This window comes from Dictyostelium purpureum (genome assembly GCF_000190715.1).
Source record: "Dictyostelium purpureum unplaced genomic scaffold DICPUscaffold_360, whole genome shotgun sequence".
Taxonomy (NCBI): domain Eukaryota; phylum Evosea; class Eumycetozoa; order Dictyosteliales; family Dictyosteliaceae; genus Dictyostelium; species Dictyostelium purpureum.
Window position 1 is genome coordinate 2,501 of NW_003519696.1, and position 22,875 is coordinate 25,375.

A 22,875-nucleotide genomic window follows, 5' to 3' on the forward strand; every position below is an offset into this window, starting at 1 on the left:
GAGAACAGTTTTATTTTCACCAATAATGATAACACCTTGGTATTATTTAATAAATTGAATCCAATAATTGATACTATCATACTTAATAACAACGAAAAAAATAGTAATAGTAATAATGACAGTTTATCAATTTACCAATTTCATTTATTTCAATGTATAAAGGAAATTTTAAAGAGAAATGAAAAAATTAAATTTGATACAGGATTAATCAGATATGTTGTAGAATCAAGTTTAATCAAAAGTAATTATATAAAGTTATCAAATAAGACATTAAAAGAATCATTAGAGTGTTTATCAGCATTTAATATCAATGATTGGATTAGCATTAAATTAGAGTCATCTCCAATACAATCATATCAATTTCATAATAGTACCAATAATAATAGTAACGATATATTATATATCTTTTTAAAAAACTTAATTAAATTAAGCAAACCTATATTAAAAATATCATTTAATATATTATATAAAATTATTTTAAAATTTAGTTTTATAAACTCAACATTTAATGTAAGTATATTTTATAATATTTTTATAAAAATTAAAAATTAATATTAACCCCTTTTTTTATTAAATTTAGTACTTTAAAACCGAGTTTTTAGACCAAATTAGCGCATTACTGATGAGTCCGTATAATGATATTAGGGATTTAACTTTAGGTTTTTTAAAGAGGGTATATGGAAATTTAACAAACAGTGATGATAAAGAAATTAAAAAGTTTTTATATTTTGAAAGTAGTTTATTAGATTTAGTTATAAAGAGATTAACAGACTCTGATAATTATGTTAGATCAACGACATTAGAATTGATTGGAATTATATCAGTAGATCCAGTTGGTTGGGAAACTCTATGCCGCTTAAACGAACCTTTTAAAGAAATATCACAACTACAATCAATTTTAAAAGAGAAACCAGTATTAACAATTAACGATGATGTTTGCAATAATAATCAAATTAATTTAAACAACTATACAGAGTTATTAGAACAAGAAATTAAAGATAGAGACCAAGCTACTGAACAACCAAAGAACCATTTGTTTTATAATGATACAATTTCAATGGCAAGCTCAAAAGATTTGGAAACTACTCTCACCAATAACTATAACAATGATACAACTAAAAATGAGGACTGGGAATGGGAAGATGAAGAGTTTAAGGAACTAATGAAAAGAAATCAAGAGAATATCAAACAGGTTAATTTTATGAACGAATATGAATTAGAGTACAACAATTACATTTCAGAGCACGATATATCACTACCCACAGAAACATTAAAAATATTTAATTATAAATTCCCATATTCAATAATTTTATTTTTAAGTGATGAAGATTCATATCCCAGAATGTAAGTATTACAGCAAAATTATATTTATTATAAATTCTAATACCTTTCTTTTTTTTTCCCTACTGTAGATCATCAATTGAAAACTTAATATTATGGATAAATTATGAACATAGTTTTAAATTTTTAAATAATATTATAATTAATGATAAAGAAAACGAAAAATATAAAATAAATAATTTAGTTAGAAATCTATTGGATGATAATGGTTATTGGGAAGTAAAGTTTAAACTGCTAGAATTTTTAACCATTTTATTTAAAAAAGAATCATCAAGTGGCGGTAATTTATCACTCACTCTAAAATTAAACTGTATAGAATTGTTAATAAATATTATAAAGAACAAATTAGAAGATAAACTTATAAGAAATAAATCAATATCATTATTAAAAGAGATTTTAAACCATTATAATAATAATAATAATAATAGTATAAACAACAATATTGATAATAAACAATCACAACATCAATCACAACAACATTATGATAATAATAAAAATATTGTAGAATTTATAAATAAATCAATTGATTTGGAAAAAGAGGAAATAAACTGCTCAACAACCAACGACTTTACATTAGAAGAAGAAGAGGATATTGACTTATATAATCAAACTTATAATAATAATAATAATAGTGGCGATAATGGTAAAGAAAATATTTTAGATTGTTATTAAAAAAAAAAAAAAAAATTAATAAATATTTAAATTTTAAAATAATAATAAATTTTATTTTTAACCCATAAAAAAAGTTTTTTTAAATATTTAAATCAAATGATGTTATAATTTTAATCACCACACATAACTATACCACACATATTTACATCATATTATTATCACCTTCAAAAGAGATAATTTTTTTTATTTACTTTGTCAGTTACCACTATATTTTTGAATTTCTTTTTTATTTTATCTTTTTTAAATTAAAATAACCATTATTCTATATATTTAAATATATTTAACTTCAAAACACAAAAAACATAAAAATTAAAAAATAAAAATAAATAATTTTTTTATTTTTAGGGTATCACATCTATATCATTTAATCACAATCACAAAATAATAATGGAATATACAAACACACAATAACTTAATATATACATTTTTTAAACCCGCCCTTTCACAGATATTAACACACATACACAAATATAGAAAAAAAAGAAAAGAAATTATTTAAATCTTTAATCTAAAAAAAAAAAAGAAAAAAAAAAGAAAAACTCACACACCTGCTACTAAAAAGCACCCCACTCCCTAAAAACATAAAATAAAACAATACTTACACACACGCACACAAAATAAAACACTCCAATACACACCCACTTTTATATTACAAAACAAATAACAATAAAAACAAGAACAACAATATTAAAATATGATTTCAAACTAGAAAAAATATAGATTTTGAAAAAATGAGATAATCTTTAGATAATCATACCTTAATCCCCTTTATATTATACAAAATAAAAAATTTCATTCTCAAAATAAAAAAACAATTATTTAAACGAAAGTGGATAATTAAAATAACACTAGTAATTACTTTTTTTTTTTTTTTTTTTATAAAAAAAACTCTCCACCTACAAATATATTTTAATACTTTTTTTAATAATTTTTTATTTTTATTGTCAAGGTAATAATAATCTTTTTATAATTCCCTCATTCAATAAGTTCAATCCAGTGATTTTTTATTATTTATTGTTACACATCACCACATTACCACTATTATTCAAACAAAAAAAAATATTTTATAATTTCCAACAACAAATGATTTTTGTTTTTCTTTTTTTTTTTTAAAAACAACATTTTTAATTTTAATGAAATTTTTAAATAGAAAAAAAGGGTTTGTTGAAATTTATATTTTTTTTTTTTTCTTTTTAGTAGTGTTTACTAATTTAATTTTTTATAAATAAACCATATATACTTATATAATATATTTATGTAAAAATAAAACAGTGTATAATTTTTATTTAACCACTTTCCAATTATTTTTAATTTCTTTCTCTTTTTTTTTTTTATAAACAACAACAATAATAATAATACTATTTAAAAGATTAAGATTTTTAATTTAATATGGGTTTTAAAATTAACACATCAACACTTATTTTTTTAAAAAAAAAAAGAGAATTTTAATTTTTGATCATATTATTAGGGGTAACTATTGTTTTAAAAATAAATATCCATATTTATCGATTAAAATTTATTATTTTTTAAAAAAAACTATTGTAGATGAACCAAAAAAAGATAATCATTCAATATGATAATTACTTTCAAAAATGTATCTTTTCATGTTGTTGTTTTTTTATTGTTATTGTTAAATTTTATAAAATTAACAAAGAAAAAAATTATAATATTATTGGTTGGCGAGTGTCTTTATAAAAAAATATAAACATTAGAAATTTTTTATTTTATTAATTTTTTATTATTTTTATTATATTTTTTAATTTTTTTTTACTATTTAATCCCAACAAAAAAAAACAATTATTCAATTTAAATAATAATTGAATATATAAATAAAATATATATTTACTAATTGTAATTAAAATAATTATTTTAAAAAAACAATATTTTAAAATTAAAAATAAAATTATTTAAATCTTAATAATTATCACTCATTTATTCATTCATTCATTCATTCATTCACTTTCTCATTCATTTTTAAATTTATAAAATTTCAAAGTTAAAATAAAAAATGACAATTTTAAGTAAGTAGTAAAAATATATAAAAAAAATATCAAATATTAATTATTAATAAAATTTTTATTTTTATTTATAGAATCTTTAGAATCAATCTTGATAAATAAAAATTCAAATAATATAAAATCAATAAATGTAACCCCTGTTAATAATAATTCATCAAATAATAAAATATTATCACAAAACGATTTAAATAATACCATTGCCGCCGCTATAAATAGAACAAATTGTTATTATGACTATTTTAATAAATGTAGTGAAAGAAGATAAAAGATAAATTAAAATATATATAAAAATGATTAATTTAATAAAAAAATTAATCTTGATTGGTGGTGTGTGTTTTAAATAAAATAAAATAAAATAAAAAACTTGTAAAATATTAAAAAAAAATTTTAACATAACCAAGATTAAATCTTGATTATGTGCATAAATAAAAGAATTTTTTTTTCATCTATTATATTATTATACATATTATTTGGCTTTATTAATATTATTATTATTATTATTATTATTATTATTATTATCCTCTTTATCGTTTCTTTTAAATAAATTTTTTAAGGTATCTCTGAATGAATAAACTTTTGATTTTAAAAGGAAAGGAATTGCTGCTTTTAATAACCCTAAACTTGGATCCAATTGTTTACCTAAACCCTCCAATACAATAGTACCCATAACTAATGTCGCAAAATTGCTTTCAATCTTTACATGATACTCTCTTACTAAACTTAATATTTCGCTAAGGAAAAGACCAACATGAATTTCACTTAATTTTGAGTTTTGGACTTTTGAAAAAAGGGACCCCATACGCTCTGTAAATTCGTATAGCTCTTCTTCAGTACACTTTGCTTCTCTGGCATATCTAACCAAAAGCTCTGCACCTTGTTTTCCATTACCATTTACAATTTCGGTGAATAGCTCTACAAAATGATCTTTATCTTGTGGACCTAACTGAGTTACTAAACCAACATCTAAAAAGATTAATTTTGGTGCTGGATCAATATTTTCCTTAAAGTCGATTTGATATAGATGTTTGTGTTTGCTATGATGCTCTATGTGTCTCTTTCTTAGTGCCTTTAATGTTTTTCGATTTAAAGCATTGTTTAAAATTTTTGATGGTTCCACTTCATCTTGAGTTCTAACTAAAACATTACCTGGATGTAAATCTGCATGCACAAAGTTATCAAACAGCATCATTTTCAAATATGCTGATAAACCCATTTTAGCTAGTGTTGGATTATGCTTATTATTTTTCTTTATAAAGTCCATGATAGGTGCACCTGGTTCGTATGATTCTACTAAAACTTCTTTCGAAACTAGTGGGTAAATTGGCTTTGGAAATACAATCTCTGGGTTATATTTGAAGTTTTTATTGAAACGATTTAAATGGTTTGCCTCTAATTCTAAATCTGATTGCTTGTTCATCGATTTGCCAAACTCTAAAACGGACTCTGGTAAACTTAACCACTTCATCTCTGGAATATGACTGAAAGCCCACACTAAAGAATAGATAATAAAGAAATCCCTATTTATATTATCTTTAACATCAGGATGTAATACTTTGACGACAGAAACTTTACCTTCCCTGGTAACTGCTTTGTGTACCTGAGCAACGGATCCAGATGCCATAGGTTCTTTTTCAAAATACAAAAATAGTTGATCAACCGATTTGCCAAAATTCCTTTCTATTAATTTCTCTGTAAAAGCATAGTCGTGCGATGGGCAATTACTATGGAGTAAAGAGAATTTGTCGCATAATAACTCTGGGAACAAATCTGGTCTTGTGCTAATCCATTGTCCAAATTTAATCCAACATGTACCGCTAAATTGTATTGTATTTAATAATAAATCCCACCAATAATGATTTATGCTTGGAATAAAACATATTGGAAAAGTAACTAGACATGGTAAAAATATTAACCCTAGTTGTAACACTCTTTTTGATACTACCCATAAATTAACTTTTTCTTCGTCATTGTTTGATATCTCCTTAATCGCTTCATATGGGTTTAATAATACAATCGAATAATCCTGTAATGGTTGTCCAGATGTATAGTTATTTAATGAGTATGGGTTATTATGATTATTATCATTAATATTATTATTAGTAACTAATAAACTTGTATAAATTATTAATGAATTGAAATTTATAATATTTTTATTAAATTTATTTGAATTATTATTATTATTATTATTATTATTATTATTATTATTATTATTATTATTATTATTATTATTATTATTATTTTTGAATTTAAAGTTAAAATTAAAACTACTATTATTACTATTATTATTAAAACTACTGTTATTATTATTATTTAAATTAAATTTATTATTTTGATTATTATTTGTTAAAATATATGTTTTATTTGAATTATTTGAAAATACATTTTTATATTTATTTGTATTTTTAAATTTTGAAAATAAACTACAACAAATAAAATAATAGAAAAAATATTAATATCTATTTATAGAATCTTATTTATAGATCCAATTATAACTTGTGAAATAATTACTTTAGGTATAGTTGTTTATTCATTATATTACAACATTAATAATTATTTTTTGTGATTTTAATATGCAAATAGCACGAAAATAATTTTAAATTTTTAAAAAAAAATAAAAAAAAAAAAAATATTAAAAATTATTTTTAAAAAAAAATTAAAAATTAAATTAAATTAAATTTAGAGGTTTGTCTACAATGAAATTATGTTTTAAATGTTTATTATAAGTGATGTATTATGATTCTAATTACTTTTTTTGAAAAAGTATAATTTTTTTTTTTATTTTTTTTTTTAATAAATATATTTTTTATTTGTTTTTTTTTTTTTCTTTTTTAAATAAATATTTCATTAAATATTTTTTAAAATTATATTATTATTATTATTTATTATTATTTATTTATTATTTATTATTTATTAATAATTATTAATTATAATATTATTTTGATGATGATAATGATGGTGAAGAGCTTCTTATAAATTTATTAATACCACCAAATAAACCTTTTGTTTGTGGGGTTTGAGTTTGTGGTGATCCAGTTGGGGTAGTTGATACCTGTGGTAAATTATTAATTGGTTTACCATTTGGTAAAGTTTGTTGTTGACCTGGTTGTTGTGGTGATTGGAACATATTTGATAAATCGAAAAGACCTTCTCTGTATTCATCCTTTTTAAGAGTATCTTTTAATAATTTACTACAATAAGTGGAGGTATAGAGGGTATTATAAAACTTGGCCAATTCGATGAATGCCAAACCAAATTTATTACCATCACCTCTTTCTTTTTTATCTTTTTCGACTTTTGATGACATTTCTGGTTTATATTTCTTGTAAATCATATGAACTTTAATGAAAAGAGTTTTATCTTTAAAGAGTACATTGAGAGCCTTGATATCTTTTTCGATGAGTTTGAGATCTTGTTTACTACGCTTGGGGTTCTTTGACTCCAATTCAGCAATATTGAACATTTTGGTGATATAATGTAAAGAGTGGCAAATGACGGTTGGATGTGATGAAGTACCAATAGTTTCAAGGAAACCACTAAGAATATTTTCTTTTGAAAGACTTTCAAGAGTACCAGTGTGGTGTCTCATTAATTGGTATAATAAGCACCATGCTTCACGATTGAAATCTTGACTGTTACCATCTTTACAAAAAGTTAAAAGACGTGAATAGAAATCCTCTTCCTTTTTAACAACATCAAAAACTGGATAAAATTTAAGGAGGTGACGAATAGATGAAAGCATATTGGTTTTAATTGGATAACAATATTGGCCAGGTGTTGGATCTGTCATTTTACTACACATACCACGAATATCAATTGGGGAAAGTGGGAGCATTGGATGACCCCATTTCTTTTGACTACTTTTAACAGTTGTAACTACTTGAATGGTACCTAAATGATTGTGTGTTTTGCTAATTTTGCTGAGTAAACTAGTGATAACATACATTTGATAAGTTGATGATTTGCTATTCTTTATGACGAAACCTAAGAGATGATGGAATAATGCACCATCGAGGACAAAAGAGAATTTGTTTTTAATACCAATTGTAATGTTTGGTGTAGAACTTCCAAATGATGATCCAGAAACACCGATTGGTGGTGAACCTACTGGTGATAATGGTGGTGTAGTCATTGATGACATTGATGTATTGGTGATTGGTAATGAGGCTGTAGCTGCTTCGATAGTACGATCTAATGAATTGGAGAAGAGTTCTAATAACATTTCTAATAAAAGATTTGATGGTCTCTTTTCATCATTTCCAATGAAATCAGTAACTGAAAGACAAGCTTCTGGTTCTTTATTATACTCTTTATATACGAAATCGACCCAAGGAGCTTTACCAAATACAGAGAAAAGACGACGTGCAGCAAATTGAACATGTTTTAATTTTGAATCACATATCTTTTTAACACGGCCATATAAATTTGAATTTTCGGCTCTTAAACAATTGTGAACAGCCAAACCTTCTTGATTGCTCATTAATTGTAAGAGAATAAATAGACAGAATGAGGAAACACTCTTACTACGATGACTGATACCAGTGAAAATTTTATCTAAAATATTTGGTGTGTTTTGTTGTAAGAGTGTGGCGATACTATGAGTAATTGAAACTTTACTTTGAGTGATAATAGATTTTGAATAATATAAATGTACATGAATATCCAATACTTTTCCAATAACATTAAGGTAATAGTAGCAGAAGATAAGTTTCCAGAGAACTTCAATAGAGTCACCTAAAAGTAATTTAACTAATTGATTAGTTTCTTCGGACCATGGATAAAGTTCGGTTGGGACCTCGGTAATAAAGTCAAAGGAGTATGTTAAGAGTGATAAGTTTTTGACATCTTTGTTGGTGATGAGTTTTTCTAAAATCATTGAACCCTTATTACCACTAAAGAAATACATGACCAAGTGGGATAATTTTGCGTGGAACAATGGTGATTTGCTAGACTCTAAAAGTGACAATAAGTCTTGAATATTTTCAGGTGTAATTGATCTAGTGATAACAGTGGCATAGGATTTACCACCATCAAAGTCTTCACTAAAGCTACTATCTAAAAGGTCTGAAAATTTATCTAAATACATATCACCATAGAGAATATCAGAGATATTTTGAATATTCAATTTGTCTTTGGTGATTCTTTGTTGAGACATGATAATGAAATCAATCTCTTCTTTGTGCTTTTGATGCTCTTCTGGTGGAACTAATGGATGATACCAACTGAATAAATGATTATGACGGCCTCCATAATGGAAAACTTTTAAATTGGTAGAAAGGGATTGTTGATAGCTTGGATCGCTTAGCTTTGAATATTCAAAATAGACATCGTAATATGGTACATTAAATTCGACAGTTTGACCACCGACTTTGTTTGTTGGACAATCGCAGTTTTCTTGAATTAGTTTTGCTGAGAGGTCAGTTCTTCTGAGACCCTCATTCTTTAAATTAAATATTGATTGTTGCTGGGATGTTGATAATGGTGATTGGAAAGTACCATGAAGCTTTGCAATAAATGGTTGTACATAGGTCTTTTCATTGCTGTCTCTCCATGCTTTTTCTCTTTTTTGAAGTAAGGCAAAGATAACTTGATTTTGAATGAGTTGTTTAGTTGCATCGTCACATTGTATTAATGCAGGCTTACTGGCAGTGGAAAGAACACGGCTATTACGAGCAATTAAATCACTTAACTCACGTTGTTGTTTTCTAATACGTTCTTTTTCTTCTTGTTCTTTTTCTTGCTTTAAACGGAGCTCTTGTTCTCTTGTAATATTACATTGTGGGTATGACATATCCATAAAGTGTAATTCATTGATACCACTCTTTATACAAATTTGATTTTGGTTTTGTCCTGATTGATCATTACCTTGTTTACCTTTTTGATTATCTACAACAATATCACTAATATTATTCATTTGTGATTCTGCAATTGATTGGATGGGAATTAAATCACGTAATTGTGATGAATGAGGTGAGAAAATTGGTAACTGTGAACAAACTGATGCCCATCTCATTAATGCTTCATCATACTCTTCAAATGTATTATAATCGATTGGTTGTGGTTCTTGTGGAATTAATAAACTGTCCCATGGTTCGTTGGAATTCTCTAATGTTTCTTTATTTATTAAATTAAATTCATTATATGTATCTGTTAATTGTGATTCATCGTCAATTTCACTATTTAATGGATCACTCTTTGATTCATCATCACTAAATAAATAAATATTAAAAAAAAAAAAAATATTAGTATTTGTTTATATAAAATACAATAATTAAATATAAAATATTTACCCTTCATTTGAAAAACTTGAAACTGATGGTCTATAATCACCAAATGTTGAAGTACCTCTATATATTTTTTGAAAATCTGATAGTTTTGGACGATAATATGTACGACCAGTGGTAACTGGTAAACGAATATGTTCAAAAATTTGATCAACTGCATACTTCCAATCTAAAAATGCTTGTTCATAATCGAAAAAGTTTTCAAATTCATCAATTTGTGGAATCGAATTATTAAGATGTACTAATTGTTCTTGTAAAGTTTCTTCCTCTTCTTCCTCTTCACCATTGATACCATTAGTTTCTTCTAAAGTACTACCATCTGCTGCTGTTGAACCACCTATCTTATTATTGCTATCAAGACTTCCTTTTTCTGGTATTTTATGTGAAAATACTGGAACATAATTTATATCATAAAAAACACCATCATTACCTAAAAATACTGGTTCACCTGTTGTTTCTCTACTTTTAATTTTTTTTAAATAATCTTCTGGTTTTTGTGAGGGTATGGTATATTGTTTTTGTTCTATTAAATAAAAAAATTTTAAAAAAAAAAAAAAATTTTGTTAATACCTTTTTTTTTTTTTAATAATAATTACATTTAGATAAATTAAAACTTACGTGCAGTTTTTAATGTCTTTTGGTCTGGATTATCAAAAGCATTAAAAATTGAAACTGTAGATCTAGTTCTGCCTAATAATCTTCTATATGTTCCACCTTTAGTAATATTTGCCTCTTGGTGTTGGGTAGCCATTATTAATACTTAAAAGATCTATTTTTTATTTATTACTTGTTTATTTTTTTATTACTACTATTATTTATTTACTACTACTATTATTATTTATAAAACTACAAGATTAAATATATTACAATGTTGCTGGATATTTTATATATCTATTTTTTTTTTTTTGTTTGTTATGTGTGTTTTTTTTTTTATTTATTTGTGTGATTTCGAAATTTTTTTTTTTTTTTAAAAAAAAAATTTTTAAACTGATTTAAATAATATAAAAATGAAAAATAAAATGAATTATTGTTTTATTTATTATTTTCTTTTTTATTTTATATAAATATTAAATCACTACACAATCAACAAAATTTATTGTTTCTAAAGTGTGATGCGAATTTTTTTTTTTTTTTTTTTTTGCTATGTGAAAAAAATTTAAAAAAATTATAAAAAAAATTAAAAAAAAAAAAATAAAATAAAAAAACCAAAAGATTTTTATTTTAATTTTTTTTATTTTATTTTATTTAATTAAAATTTTTTTTTTTTTTTTTTTTTTTTTTTTAGCTTTAACTACTACTATAAAAGCATCTAGATACTCTTGTGCCTTTTTAAAATAAAAAATAAAATGGTTACAAAAAATGAAAATGAAAATAAAAATGATTATAATAAAATGATACAAGTATACCGGTTTTATTTTTATAATTATATTTATAACATAAAAGGATAATGAACTTCTTTAGATAATAAATAAAAAAAAAAAATATTTATTTATTCGTATGGGTAGAGTGGATCCTGTATTTTGTTCTTTTTGTTATAAAAATTTTATTTTGATATTTTTAAATTTTTTTTAAAAAAAAAAAAAAAAAAAGAAAATCCGTGGATATTTTTTTTATTTTAAAATAAAAAATATAGAATAAAAAAAAAAATAATATATGGATTTTGATTAAACCATGGTTTAAATAATTATCTAGATTGATTATAGATTTTTTTTTTTTTTTTTTTTTTTTTTAATTGTTTGGTTTGAATAAAAAAAAAAATTAAAGAAAACAATTTAGATGGTTATAAATGTTATAATGAGATTTATTTAGACATTTTCTGAAAATAAAAAAAAAAAATTAAATAAAAAAATCAAAACTAAAAAAAAAACTTTAAATTTTGTGGTGGGTGGTTCTATTCGTTCATTACTGTATCTGTATCATCTGTTGTTATGGTTGCTGATGTTGTGGTGGTTGCTATTGTGGTTGTGGTTGTCGTAATATTTTGAATGTCCTGTTGAGTATTTTTACCGTTTAAATGATTTTTTGGTTTGCTTGCAGGTTGCATTTCAATATGTTCTATACTCCACAATGATTTACCCAATTGTTCCTCCTAATAAATTTAAATATGATGTTAGTATAATTATCTATTTTTGATTTAAACTATTTTATATTTACTCTTGTAAAAGGTTGACCCATTTCTCTTAAGAATTGTTTTGATAACGAAATTGCCATATCAGTTGAAAGATTTAAATGTTGATTTTGACAAAATTGTAAAATCCATTGTGGTAGTTTATTACGTTTATCTAGACGATTGTAACGTTTATCTGCAAAGATCATAATACCGTAATCAGACTTGCCACGAATAACTCTACCTACACATTGAGAGGCAGTTCTCATTGCATCGAATGTTAAAAATTCGTTTTCTCTAATTTGATAACGATCTCTAAGAAATTCTAAACGAGCTCTTAATACTTTTGATTCTGTGTTGATGTAAGGAATACCATAGAGAATAACACAACGACCATACTGATTATCAAAATCAATACCTTCCGAGATTTTACCACGAGCAACAGAGAGCAATACAGCGCCACGACCACTATCACATGCTTTCTTATAGTTTTGAAGAGCTAGGGCAGATTCGGCAGGGTCAGAGGTTTCGACAAAAATTAATTTATTTGTTAAAATATTATTGAGAAGACCCATTTCATTCCAAACGCTGACAATCTGTTCCATATAAGAGTAGGATGTGAAGAAACAAATAATACCATCGGGCACAATGGCAGATACTTCGACTAAGAGCGAACCATAGTTTCTAACTACTGCTGTATCACTTCTTACATCAAACTTGGTGGAGATTGAAATTTGATCACTTCCTCTAGTTAAAATACATGGACATATACAATTTCTATTTAATGACATTGATAGTTTTTCAATTACTTTTGGACGAAAGTTTAACATTTTGGTGTAGATATCCAATGGTGATAGGGTACCAGACGTAATGATGACTGAACGGAATCGATCGAAAATTGGTTTCATTCCAATGGATGCATCCAAACAGCAAAATTGAAAAATTTGATCGTATGTATTGTTTTGACGTTGGTAATAGGGTTCGATAATAATAAGAAAACCATTGTTGTAGGTGCCAACCAAAGTAGCAAAATCGGCGATTAATGAAATGCCAGAAAAAGCATTGATATCGTTGATTTTCAATGTTCTAAGCAATGAACTTAATCTTGCAGAACAGAACCTCAATGTTCTTGAGGTAATTGATGTTGCGTGATATAAACCTTGTAAAAACGCCATTGGTGATTCCGATATTACCATTTGTGATTTTAGTCTACTCTTTAAATAATCTATAACTCTTTTGATTAATGACATAAAATGCTCTGCTTTTCTAATATTACCTGGAACTGCTTCTTGTATAACATCATTTGGTAATACTGGATCTGCAGATACTTCTTCTGTTCTATTTGTACCACTTCTTGCTAAACCTTGCACCAATCTGCTATATTCTTCTTTTAATCTTTTTTCATCAACTTTTTTAATTCTAAAAATGAATAAATTTGGTTAGATTTTAATTTTTAAATAGTACTATCACTATGAATACATACTCTTCAATTTGTTTATTAATCTTTGTTACATTTTTTAAAGAGGCATCTAAAATTTTATTATCTAAATTAACACTAAGAGCATTGATACACACATTATCAATGTTATGGGCTTCATCAAATACTACAATTGAATTGGTGGCAAATGATGATGAAACCAATGATGCAATTTTTGGATCTAATAAATATTGATAACTAAAAATAACGATATTTGCAAAATTTAAAACATGTCTATCTAAAAAGTATGGGCACATTTGATTCTTTAAACCATATTCTTTTAAATCCTCTAATGAATAAACACCCTCTAATAAAATTTCTTTTCCTTTATCTTCAAAATTCTAAAATTGTTGAGTAATAGAAAATAAATTAGTATTTATAATGAAATTAATATTAATAGTAATAGATATTAATTCTTACTTCAAAAAATTTACACCTTTCAGAGTTTGGATTCTCTCTATTCCATGGTGAGGTTAATTCTCTACACAATGAGTCTACTATTTTACCTTCTCTTTCTTCGCTTACTCTTGGGTGTATACATAAATTACGACGTGATGACATTGATATACATAATGTTTTTGGTGCTTTTTCACCCAATTGTGAGTTTCTATAGTTTAATACTCTTCTTGCCTCTTCTGTTGCCTGCTCAATTTCTGGGACTGTTCTTGAGCAATATAATAATTTTACTGTTGGGTTAACAAGTTGGTATGATGAAATTAATGCTAACAATGATACTGTTTTACCTGTGCCACTTGGCATTTCTAATATACATGGTCCCTAATTAATAATAAAATTATTTAAATTAATATATATGTAAATTTTTTAATGAAATCTTTTGATGATAATATATTTAACAACAAATGACTTACACCTTCATCTAATGATTTCTTTAGAGATACCATATATTGATATTGTTCTGGATAACAATAGTGGTATGGGAAATATACTGCTAAATCATCAATAAAAAATTTCATTTTCTATTTTTATCAGAGGTGGATCCGAATGTAAATAAATTATCTAAAATAAATAAATAAAAAAAAAAAAAGTAAAATATTAAAAAAATTTTTCTTGAAATTAATGAAAAAAAAAAAAAAAAAAAAATTAAAAAAAAATTAAAAAAAATATTTATTTTTTTAATCACATTGTCGATGTTTCAGATATGTTTTTTAGTTTTATGTTTACTAAATTGGTTCTTCTTTGAATATCTGATTGTTATGGATAATAATAGGGTTTCAAAATTTTAATCACCATATTTTAATTTGGTTCCAAATTTGAAGTAAACCTCTTTTAGCTCCATATTTGTAAAGATGAATCTTTCCTTTCTTCTCTAATTATAGATATACAACTATAAATAAAAAAAAAAAAAATTTTAAATTAAAAATTTAATCAAAGTGTTTCCTCCCCCCCTAATTCATGTATTTTTAAAAAATAAATAAAAAAATTAATTTTTCACACACATTCACCTAAATTAATATTATAATCTATTAAAAAATCTATAAATACATATATTAATATTAAAAATAATAAAAACATAATTATACAAACTATATATAAAAACCCCACCCCAGTTAAAACACCTTTTTTGAATAAATAAACCTTTTTATTTTTAAATTTTTTAAATTTAAATGTGGTGGTTCACATTAAATTTTTTTTTTAATTTAACACACCACACAAACGAAATGATAAACATCCACATCACACAGAACCCCTAGCATTCTCTTTGATATTAAATTTAATCGAATTACTATAATATAAATACATATAAAAAAACAAATGGTGTGTGTATTCAATAAATAAATACTTAATTCTATTTTATTTTTTATAAAATAAAAAAAAACAATATAAAACACATTATATTTTTTTTGTTTTATATTATAATTTTTTTTCCTTTATTCATAAATAATCAATCTTTTTTTTTATATATATATACATTTCAATATTTATTTTAAATATATATTTTAATTATGGAGCCACTCAATTCACCCCATACAAATAGTAATACCAGTGATAATAATAGTAGTAATAATAATGACAACTATATTTATAATGATAGCATTATTTATGAATCAATAGAACCCTATTGTAGTATTCATAAAAATGAAAAAATAATTTTAACTTGTTTAGGATGCAGAATGTTAGTATGCAAAAATTGTATAGTGGGCCATGGTTGTATAAATGGTTACGGTGTTATAGATATAGTAAAGAACAATCAACTAAATGAAATCAAAATAAATGAATTGCATTTAAAGGGTTATTTAGAAAGTGACACTTTTGTCAAAAAATCCTTAGACCATTGCTATGATGAAACAGTAAAGAAATGCAATTCAAATCTTTACATTCTTCAAGAAACGTCCAAAAAGTTAGCTCGGTTCTTTGAAGCGAATTCGAAATCTATCGAGGCATTAATTAATACTGAACAAGAGGCAAATGTAAATAATTATACATTTTTTTGTGAAGAAATAAAAAAAAATAGTGATACCATTGAAGAAATATTAAAAGAAGATGCAAATTCACTTTTAAAAGACGAGAAAAAATTAATGGATAATAAAAATAAAGTAAATAGTCTAATTAGAGAAAAAAACAACAGATTTATTGAACCATTTACAACTACCAAATTAACAATCAACGAGGACCTAATTGAACAAATTAAAATATTATCAAGAGAGGTTTTTACACTCACTAAAGAAGAGTATCGGGACGAGGCCAAAGATAACGTATATAAGCATCATTTAATGATAAATAAATTTTTCAATCGTAACTATTATTATTTACATATAATTTATTAAAAAAGAGTACCCTTTATTAATTTTTTTTTATTTTATAGCATTTTTATGTCAATATTACTTATCCCATGGCGAACCTATACCCAAACATATAGGTGAAGTGGCATTTGACTCGAGCTATATCCATGATAAATTGATTGTACCTCGACACGTTAAAAAGATTTCATTGTATAATGGATTCAAACTACCTTTAGATCATATACCAGAGTGGATTAATGTTTTGGTAGTATGGGATATAGTTGAACCCCTAAAAGCAAACTCAATACCTAAATCTGTTGGTGAACTCTATATAAGAAGCGGCTATAACCACCTGATACCCCAAGGAACCATCCCAAGCACTGTACGAGAGGTCTTTATCTGTGACATTACCTTTCCACTACTTAAAAACTCTTTAGGTTGCAATGTGGAATTACTTAAAATTAGAAATGGTTATAACCATCCAATAACCGAAGGTGTCATACCTCCATCTGTAATAGCTCTTTATTTTGGTAAATTAGGAAACAGCTTAAATAATATTAAAACCATATTAACAAATGATACCATTCCTAAAACTGGTAAATTAGAAACCATCCACTTTCTAGCAGATTTCAACCAATCAATACCAGACAACTTTATACCAAAAAATAGATCAATCACGTTGCAATTCTATGACATTGAGCAAATCAAACTATTCAAAAATGGTGTACCCTCGCATGTAAAAAATGTTATACTCCACAACCACATAAAATACAAACACTTAATTTTGCCATGTTGGATTAGCCCCTCCATAAAAATCAATTACTTATAAAAATCAGTTTTTTCAGCTCATAAAAATCAAAGCTTACAGCTCATAAAAAAAAAAAATAAAAAAAATAAAAAAAATATAAATTTTTGCCAATCATTTAGATCTTGCCAAGCTCCAATTATTTTTAAGAGAAAATCAGGAATACCCATAAAAATTATCAAAAAAATAAAACAAAAATATCTTTTTTTTAAAAACCGTACAGGCGTATATTTAATTTTTTTTCTTTTTTTTTTCCTTGATTTTTTTATTTTTTTTTATTTTTTTTTAAATATTTATTCCAAATTTTCTCTTGAAAAAATATTTTATTTCTGTTCAAGTATTGTTGTGTTTTATTGTGTGCGAAACCAAATTTATTTATCTATTTTTGTTCATTTTTTTTTTTCTTCATAAACAAAGTTTTTATTAATATAACAGATATATATTTATATATTTTATATTTAAATATAAAATGGATGCTCAACTCAGACAAGAGATTGTTGATTTATGTACAGCAATGTTAGCTACCTTTTCAAAGGAATACATCAAAGCCTATACTATTGAATTGGTTAAAAAGGCAACTAAAGAAGCCAGAGAAACTCCATCACCATATTTTTTAGAAAAGAGACCAGTATGTATAATTGTTTAAATTAAACAATGTTTTATTTTTTTTATTTTTTTATTTTTTTTAATTTTTTTAAATTTTTCATTTTTCCAATTTTTTATTTTGTCATTTATTAATTAATTTCATTTTTTCAAATGTAACTCCCACAGAAAGACTTTGACAAAAGTGATATTTTTAAAGGAAGTTTAATTAAATTAGGCGCCGTAAGAAAGAATTGGTTAAAGAGACATTTTGTTGTTCGTTATGATTATTCAGTTGATTATTTCGTTGATGAAAATGTAAGTAATTAAAAAAAAAAAAACCAAATAATTAAAATAAATATAATTTATATTAATATAATTTAATTTTTATGTACATATTTATTTATAGGAAACAACTAAAAAAGGTACAATTAATTTATGTGGTTATAGAGTTGAGGATGATCCAAATCAATCAGCTATAACTAGAATTTTTAATTTAGCAGAAAAATTAGGTGTTGATACTAGTTCAATCCCAAAACCAAAAGAACTTCCACCATTCACCATTGAATTATATCATTACTCTAGAAGATGTTACTATATTCAATGTGCAAATGAAGATGAATTTAAAGAATGGGTCGAAATGTTTAGAATTTGTTGCAGAAGAGCTTATGGACTTAAAAATAGAGATCCATGTCATCAAGGTGCTTTCCATGTTGCTGTAAGAAATACTAGATGGAGTTTAGGTCGTTATGGTTATTGGAGTTATGGTGGTAATGGTAAGTAATCATAAATCATAAATCATAATCTTTTTTTTTTTTTTTCTTTACTAATTAAATAAACAACTTTAAAATAGAAATTCAAATTTTATCAGATTTAATTTCAACTGAAGTCGAGTATGATATTCTTGGTCGTGCTTTACGTAAGCTTCCAAATGTACCATGGTTCATTAGAAACTTTTTAAGAAATAAAATGATGAATGTTATTGATGGTATTATTACATCGGCAGTCAATCCATCCTGGGCTGCAATGGACAAAACCGTCACAGAACTCAGACCAACTGTAGAACCAAGAATTAAAAATCAAGTTGACCCAATTGCTCAAGCTCAAGGTAATATTGTTAATAAGATGAAGGAACAAATTATGAGTGCTGCTCAACAATCTATCGAACAACATCTTGCTCCACATTTAGCTAAAATTGTTAGAACCACCAAAGAACCAATTCAAAGCGGCTTTGTTGAATCATTCAAAATTTGGAATGATAAAACCAATGGTTACTCTGGCAACGGTTCAAAAGAATCATTTTCAGAATACCGTCGTTATCCAAATAATTGTTGGACTATGCACCCAGCTAGAATTCAAATCCACGATTTAGAAGATCCATTAAGAGACTTATCTAAAATCTTTTCCGATATTTGGCCATCATCCATTATTTACTCTATCAAGGAAGATATCACCGCTATGGCCTACGATGGCACATACACCTTTGAAAAGACTGTCACAGAAGATCAACAAGATATTGAATCATCAAAGAACTCCACCAGAGAAAAATACGAACATGATGTTTACACTGGCACTGATGAACAAATTAAATTTGTTATTAGATCATGCGCCTGCCCAGTTTTATTCAAAGTCCTCAAACCAATTACCAAACCAATTCTTTCATCTCTTTCAAGTTTAGTTCCATCAGGTCTCAATGATTTCCTCGATGTAGATGAAATGTACACTCAATTAATTAATGATATCGTAGATGAAAATACTCAAATCGCTCTTGACCAAATTAAAAATTAATAATCATTAATATTATACTAGTATATAAAAAAAAAAGAATATAGTATTAAAACATTTTTAATATGTTTTTTTTTTTTTTTAAAAACAAAAACCCATTTTTTTTTTTTTTATATATTAGCATATAAAAAAAAAAGATATCAAAATTATTAAATTAATAATTCTAAAAAATAAAATTTATTTATTAAAAACTATATAAAAAAACCACACACAGTGTTAAATAATATATATCGATATATATTATTTATTATATATTATTTTTTTTTAAAAGAATATAATTTTTTCTTTGAAAACCCCAATCGTATTTTGGCGCTTTAATATTATTTTTTAAAAAAAATTTTAAAATTTTATTTTTATTTTTATTTTTTTCATTAATTTACATTATGAACAATTATAAAATATTTAAAGAACTAAAAGATCAAGAATGGAAACAGTTTATAATTGAAAACAGTGACAATGGATTGGAAACAACTATATTTTTAAAATCTCTTTTTACCATCGATTCATATTCAATTATTATTACCGACTTGACAATGGTTTGGTGTAATTATTCAAATTTAGAAAGCATAATAAATGATAAAGATGTATGTACCACATGTAAAGTAAACATAAGGTATATATAGTTTACAAACTAACATTCTATTCTTTAAAGGAATATAACGAACATTTAGATTCGCCAATCGAAAAAATATTGGACATCTTAAGAGACTCGATAAATGAAAATAAAAAAGACACAAGTTATAAATTGTCAATACCTAAAAGTCATTATAAATTATCATTTTCATTATTCACAAAGATATCATTCTATTCATTTAAGTGGATATTTCAATGCGAACCAATTGAAGAGATTATAGATTCAAATTCGTGGAAAGTTCATTCTCAATGGATCAAAGATAATTTTATTATTCCTACAATGTTTTTATGTAAAAATTTATTAAATACAAAACAGCTATTAACCAAGCAATTGGAAAAAGTTTTAAAATATGTAAATAGTAATAATATTAATAATAATACCAACACAAGTATAACCAGTAACAATAGCAATTTAAATAATAGTAGTTTATCAGCATCTCAATTGGTTGGTGACTCCAAGAGACTGAACCTTTCGATCACAAGTAAGAAAATAGGTGTAAATATTTACCAAGCAATTCCTATACTTTCAGAAACTATCAAACCGGAAGATTTCAAAGATAATAATTTTAATTTTTTTAATGACCCAATTTTTTCCCAATATTATGACTTTTTAAATCACAGCAACAATAACAATATCGATAATAGTAATAGCAATAAAAATCATAATGTTAGCAATATAAACGATTTTTATGATAAAGAAAATAGTTTTGATTACAGCAATGGTAACCAACTGGATTTAAATGAAACCGTAGAAGAAAACTTTTTAGATAATGGTAATAGTAATCTATCATCATCAAAGACAAGAGTGATTAATAAAACAACTTCGGCAACATCAGCCACATCAACCAATTCAGAGTTAAGTCTTTTTTATGATGTATGCTCCACACCTAAAAAAAACTATGGAAACAATAGTAGAAACAGAAATAAGACCAATAGCAGTAACCCATCAATGTTAGCATCTCTGCCATCATCCATTTCAAATATACATCCCAATTCATTATCGTCATACAGCTCTTCACAAAACTTTGATGATTTTAACACAACAAACGATTTCGATGATAGCAACATAACGAAAATAACAAATAACCTAAAAGATCAATTCGAACCAAATGAAAATGAAGAAGTTGAGGAAAAAAAAAGAAAATTAGAACTAGAAGAAAAACTTGAACAATCCAAACAAAAGCAACTATATAAAAAAAAGAAAACAAAATTTGTATAAATAAAAACTAAAATATAATATAACCTATTGTCTCTTTTTTTTTCTTTAAAATTAATTTGTTTTATTGTTTTTAAATATTTTAAATATATTTTTAATTTTCGCCAAAATAGATACCTATAAATAAAAATAAAAAAAGCGAGTTAGATAAAAGTTATATTTAGAAATAAATAAAAAATCAAATTAAGAGTTAACAAACCTTCTTCAGTTCTCCATTTAGTATCTTCGTTTTTATTTTTACCACCGCTAACTTCAATTTGACCTGGAATTGGATTTTGGTATTTGGCTGAAGCCATTGCTTGTAAATAACTCTTAGTATCGACATGTTGGAATCTAACGGTTTTACCTCTCATCCAATCACCGCCACCTTCAACTTCAACTTTCCAATTATCACCTGTATCACCTTCACCATTTTCTCCAAAACAACTAACTTCCTGTATTTTTTATAAAATTAAAAGTATTAATATTTTATTTATTTTATTGCATGCAATGATATCATTGTTGAATTATTCTTTTTATCCACAAATTAATTTCGTCTATATAAATCATACATTTTGTTTAGTTAATGGTGAAACTGCTAAATGACTGTGTAAATTCTTTCTAGTGTTTGAGTGTAATAATCTAATAATATCACCATCTTTAACGGCAGTTCTGTAAGATTAAATTAATAAACTAAATTAATATCTTTGTTATTATTTAAATACTTAATAACTATTATATTTACCCTTGTCTAACATGACCCCCATTTGGGCCTTTAATAATCCATAAACTATTAGTGTCATCATTTTCTGGGAAACCAGTTACTGATTGTTGACCACTACCCCCGCCCCCACTACCATAACTAACTTTATGTGAATGTAATCTAAAATTAGTTGGGATATGTGCTAATTTAACAATACTACCATATGCAACCTTTTCAACTGTTAATTAAATATTAGTATTTTGTTTTTTTTTATTATAGTATCGAAATTTTACATACTTGGTTTATCTTCATATGATGCTTGAAATAATGGGATAGAAATACATAAAATTAATAATAAAAATAATGATTTCATTTTATAAATTTACAATTTTTATTAATATAAATAGATCTTAAAAAAAAAAAAAAAAAAAAAAAGAAAATTTTAAAAAAAAAAAAAATTTGAGGACGTGTGTTGAAAAAAATTAAAAAAAAATTAAAAAAAAAATTTTTAAAATAAATATATGATTAATTAAAT

The 22,875-nt window shown here is 24.7% G+C and overlaps 7 protein-coding genes across 7 annotated transcripts in view; 4 read left to right on the top strand and 3 right to left on the bottom strand.

The window, feature by feature from the left end:
• DICPUDRAFT_99418 (uncharacterized protein) overlaps nucleotides 1–2,013 on the top strand; it is a gene marked incomplete at both ends in the record, with an annotated part of 3,201 nt that extends 1,188 nt beyond the window's left edge. The window contains 3 exons of the mRNA XM_003292618.1: nucleotides 1–510; nucleotides 581–1,344; nucleotides 1,413–2,013. The exon at nucleotides 1–510 is cut by the window's left edge and continues 1,188 nt beyond it. Of these exons, the coding sequence (XP_003292666.1) occupies nucleotides 1–510; nucleotides 581–1,344; nucleotides 1,413–2,013 (1,875 nt within the window). The remainder of the gene's footprint in view (nucleotides 511–580; nucleotides 1,345–1,412) is intronic.
• A 2,008-nt stretch (nucleotides 2,014–4,021) lies between these two features.
• On the top strand, nucleotides 4,022–4,296 carry DICPUDRAFT_157407 (uncharacterized protein; the record flags this gene model as incomplete). Its single annotated transcript, XM_003292619.1, has 2 exons — nucleotides 4,022–4,034; nucleotides 4,106–4,296. The coding sequence occupies 2 exons, from the start codon at nucleotides 4,022–4,024 to the stop codon at nucleotides 4,294–4,296; spliced, it is 204 nt and encodes a 67-aa protein (XP_003292667.1).
• A 201-nt stretch (nucleotides 4,297–4,497) lies between these two features.
• Nucleotides 4,498–6,562, bottom strand: DICPUDRAFT_83271 (uncharacterized protein; the record flags this gene model as incomplete). Its single annotated transcript, XM_003292624.1, has 2 exons — nucleotides 4,498–6,451; nucleotides 6,540–6,562. The coding sequence occupies 2 exons, from the start codon at nucleotides 6,560–6,562 to the stop codon at nucleotides 4,498–4,500; spliced, it is 1,977 nt and encodes a 658-aa protein (XP_003292672.1).
• Nucleotides 6,563–7,134: 572 nt separating this feature from the next.
• DICPUDRAFT_4465 (uncharacterized protein) lies at nucleotides 7,135–11,063 on the bottom strand (the record flags this gene model as incomplete). The annotated part of the gene is made up of 3 exons (XM_003292625.1): nucleotides 7,135–10,237; nucleotides 10,319–10,835; nucleotides 10,931–11,063. Coding segments are annotated over 3 exons (3,753 nt in total), but the record flags the coding sequence as incomplete, so codon positions are not given.
• A 1,023-nt stretch (nucleotides 11,064–12,086) lies between these two features.
• DICPUDRAFT_50564 (uncharacterized protein) lies at nucleotides 12,087–14,870 on the bottom strand (the record flags this gene model as incomplete). The annotated part of the gene is made up of 5 exons (XM_003292626.1): nucleotides 12,087–12,401; nucleotides 12,467–13,838; nucleotides 13,903–14,237; nucleotides 14,317–14,673; nucleotides 14,766–14,870. The coding sequence occupies 5 exons, from the start codon at nucleotides 14,868–14,870 to the stop codon at nucleotides 12,204–12,206; spliced, it is 2,367 nt and encodes a 788-aa protein (XP_003292674.1). The 3' UTR covers nucleotides 12,087–12,203.
• Nucleotides 14,871–15,860: 990 nt separating this feature from the next.
• DICPUDRAFT_83274 (uncharacterized protein) lies at nucleotides 15,861–17,466 on the top strand (the record flags this gene model as incomplete). Its single annotated transcript, XM_003292620.1, has 2 exons — nucleotides 15,861–16,650; nucleotides 16,721–17,466. The coding sequence occupies 2 exons, from the start codon at nucleotides 15,861–15,863 to the stop codon at nucleotides 17,464–17,466; spliced, it is 1,536 nt and encodes a 511-aa protein (XP_003292668.1).
• A 445-nt stretch (nucleotides 17,467–17,911) lies between these two features.
• DICPUDRAFT_40919 (uncharacterized protein) overlaps nucleotides 17,912–22,875 on the top strand; it is a gene marked incomplete at both ends in the record, with an annotated part of 6,537 nt that continues 1,573 nt past the window's right edge. Inside the window, 3 exons of the mRNA XM_003292621.1 lie at nucleotides 17,912–18,070; nucleotides 18,214–18,342; nucleotides 18,434–18,800. Of these exons, the coding sequence (XP_003292669.1) occupies nucleotides 17,912–18,070; nucleotides 18,214–18,342; nucleotides 18,434–18,800 (655 nt within the window). The remainder of the gene's footprint in view (nucleotides 18,071–18,213; nucleotides 18,343–18,433; nucleotides 18,801–22,875) is intronic.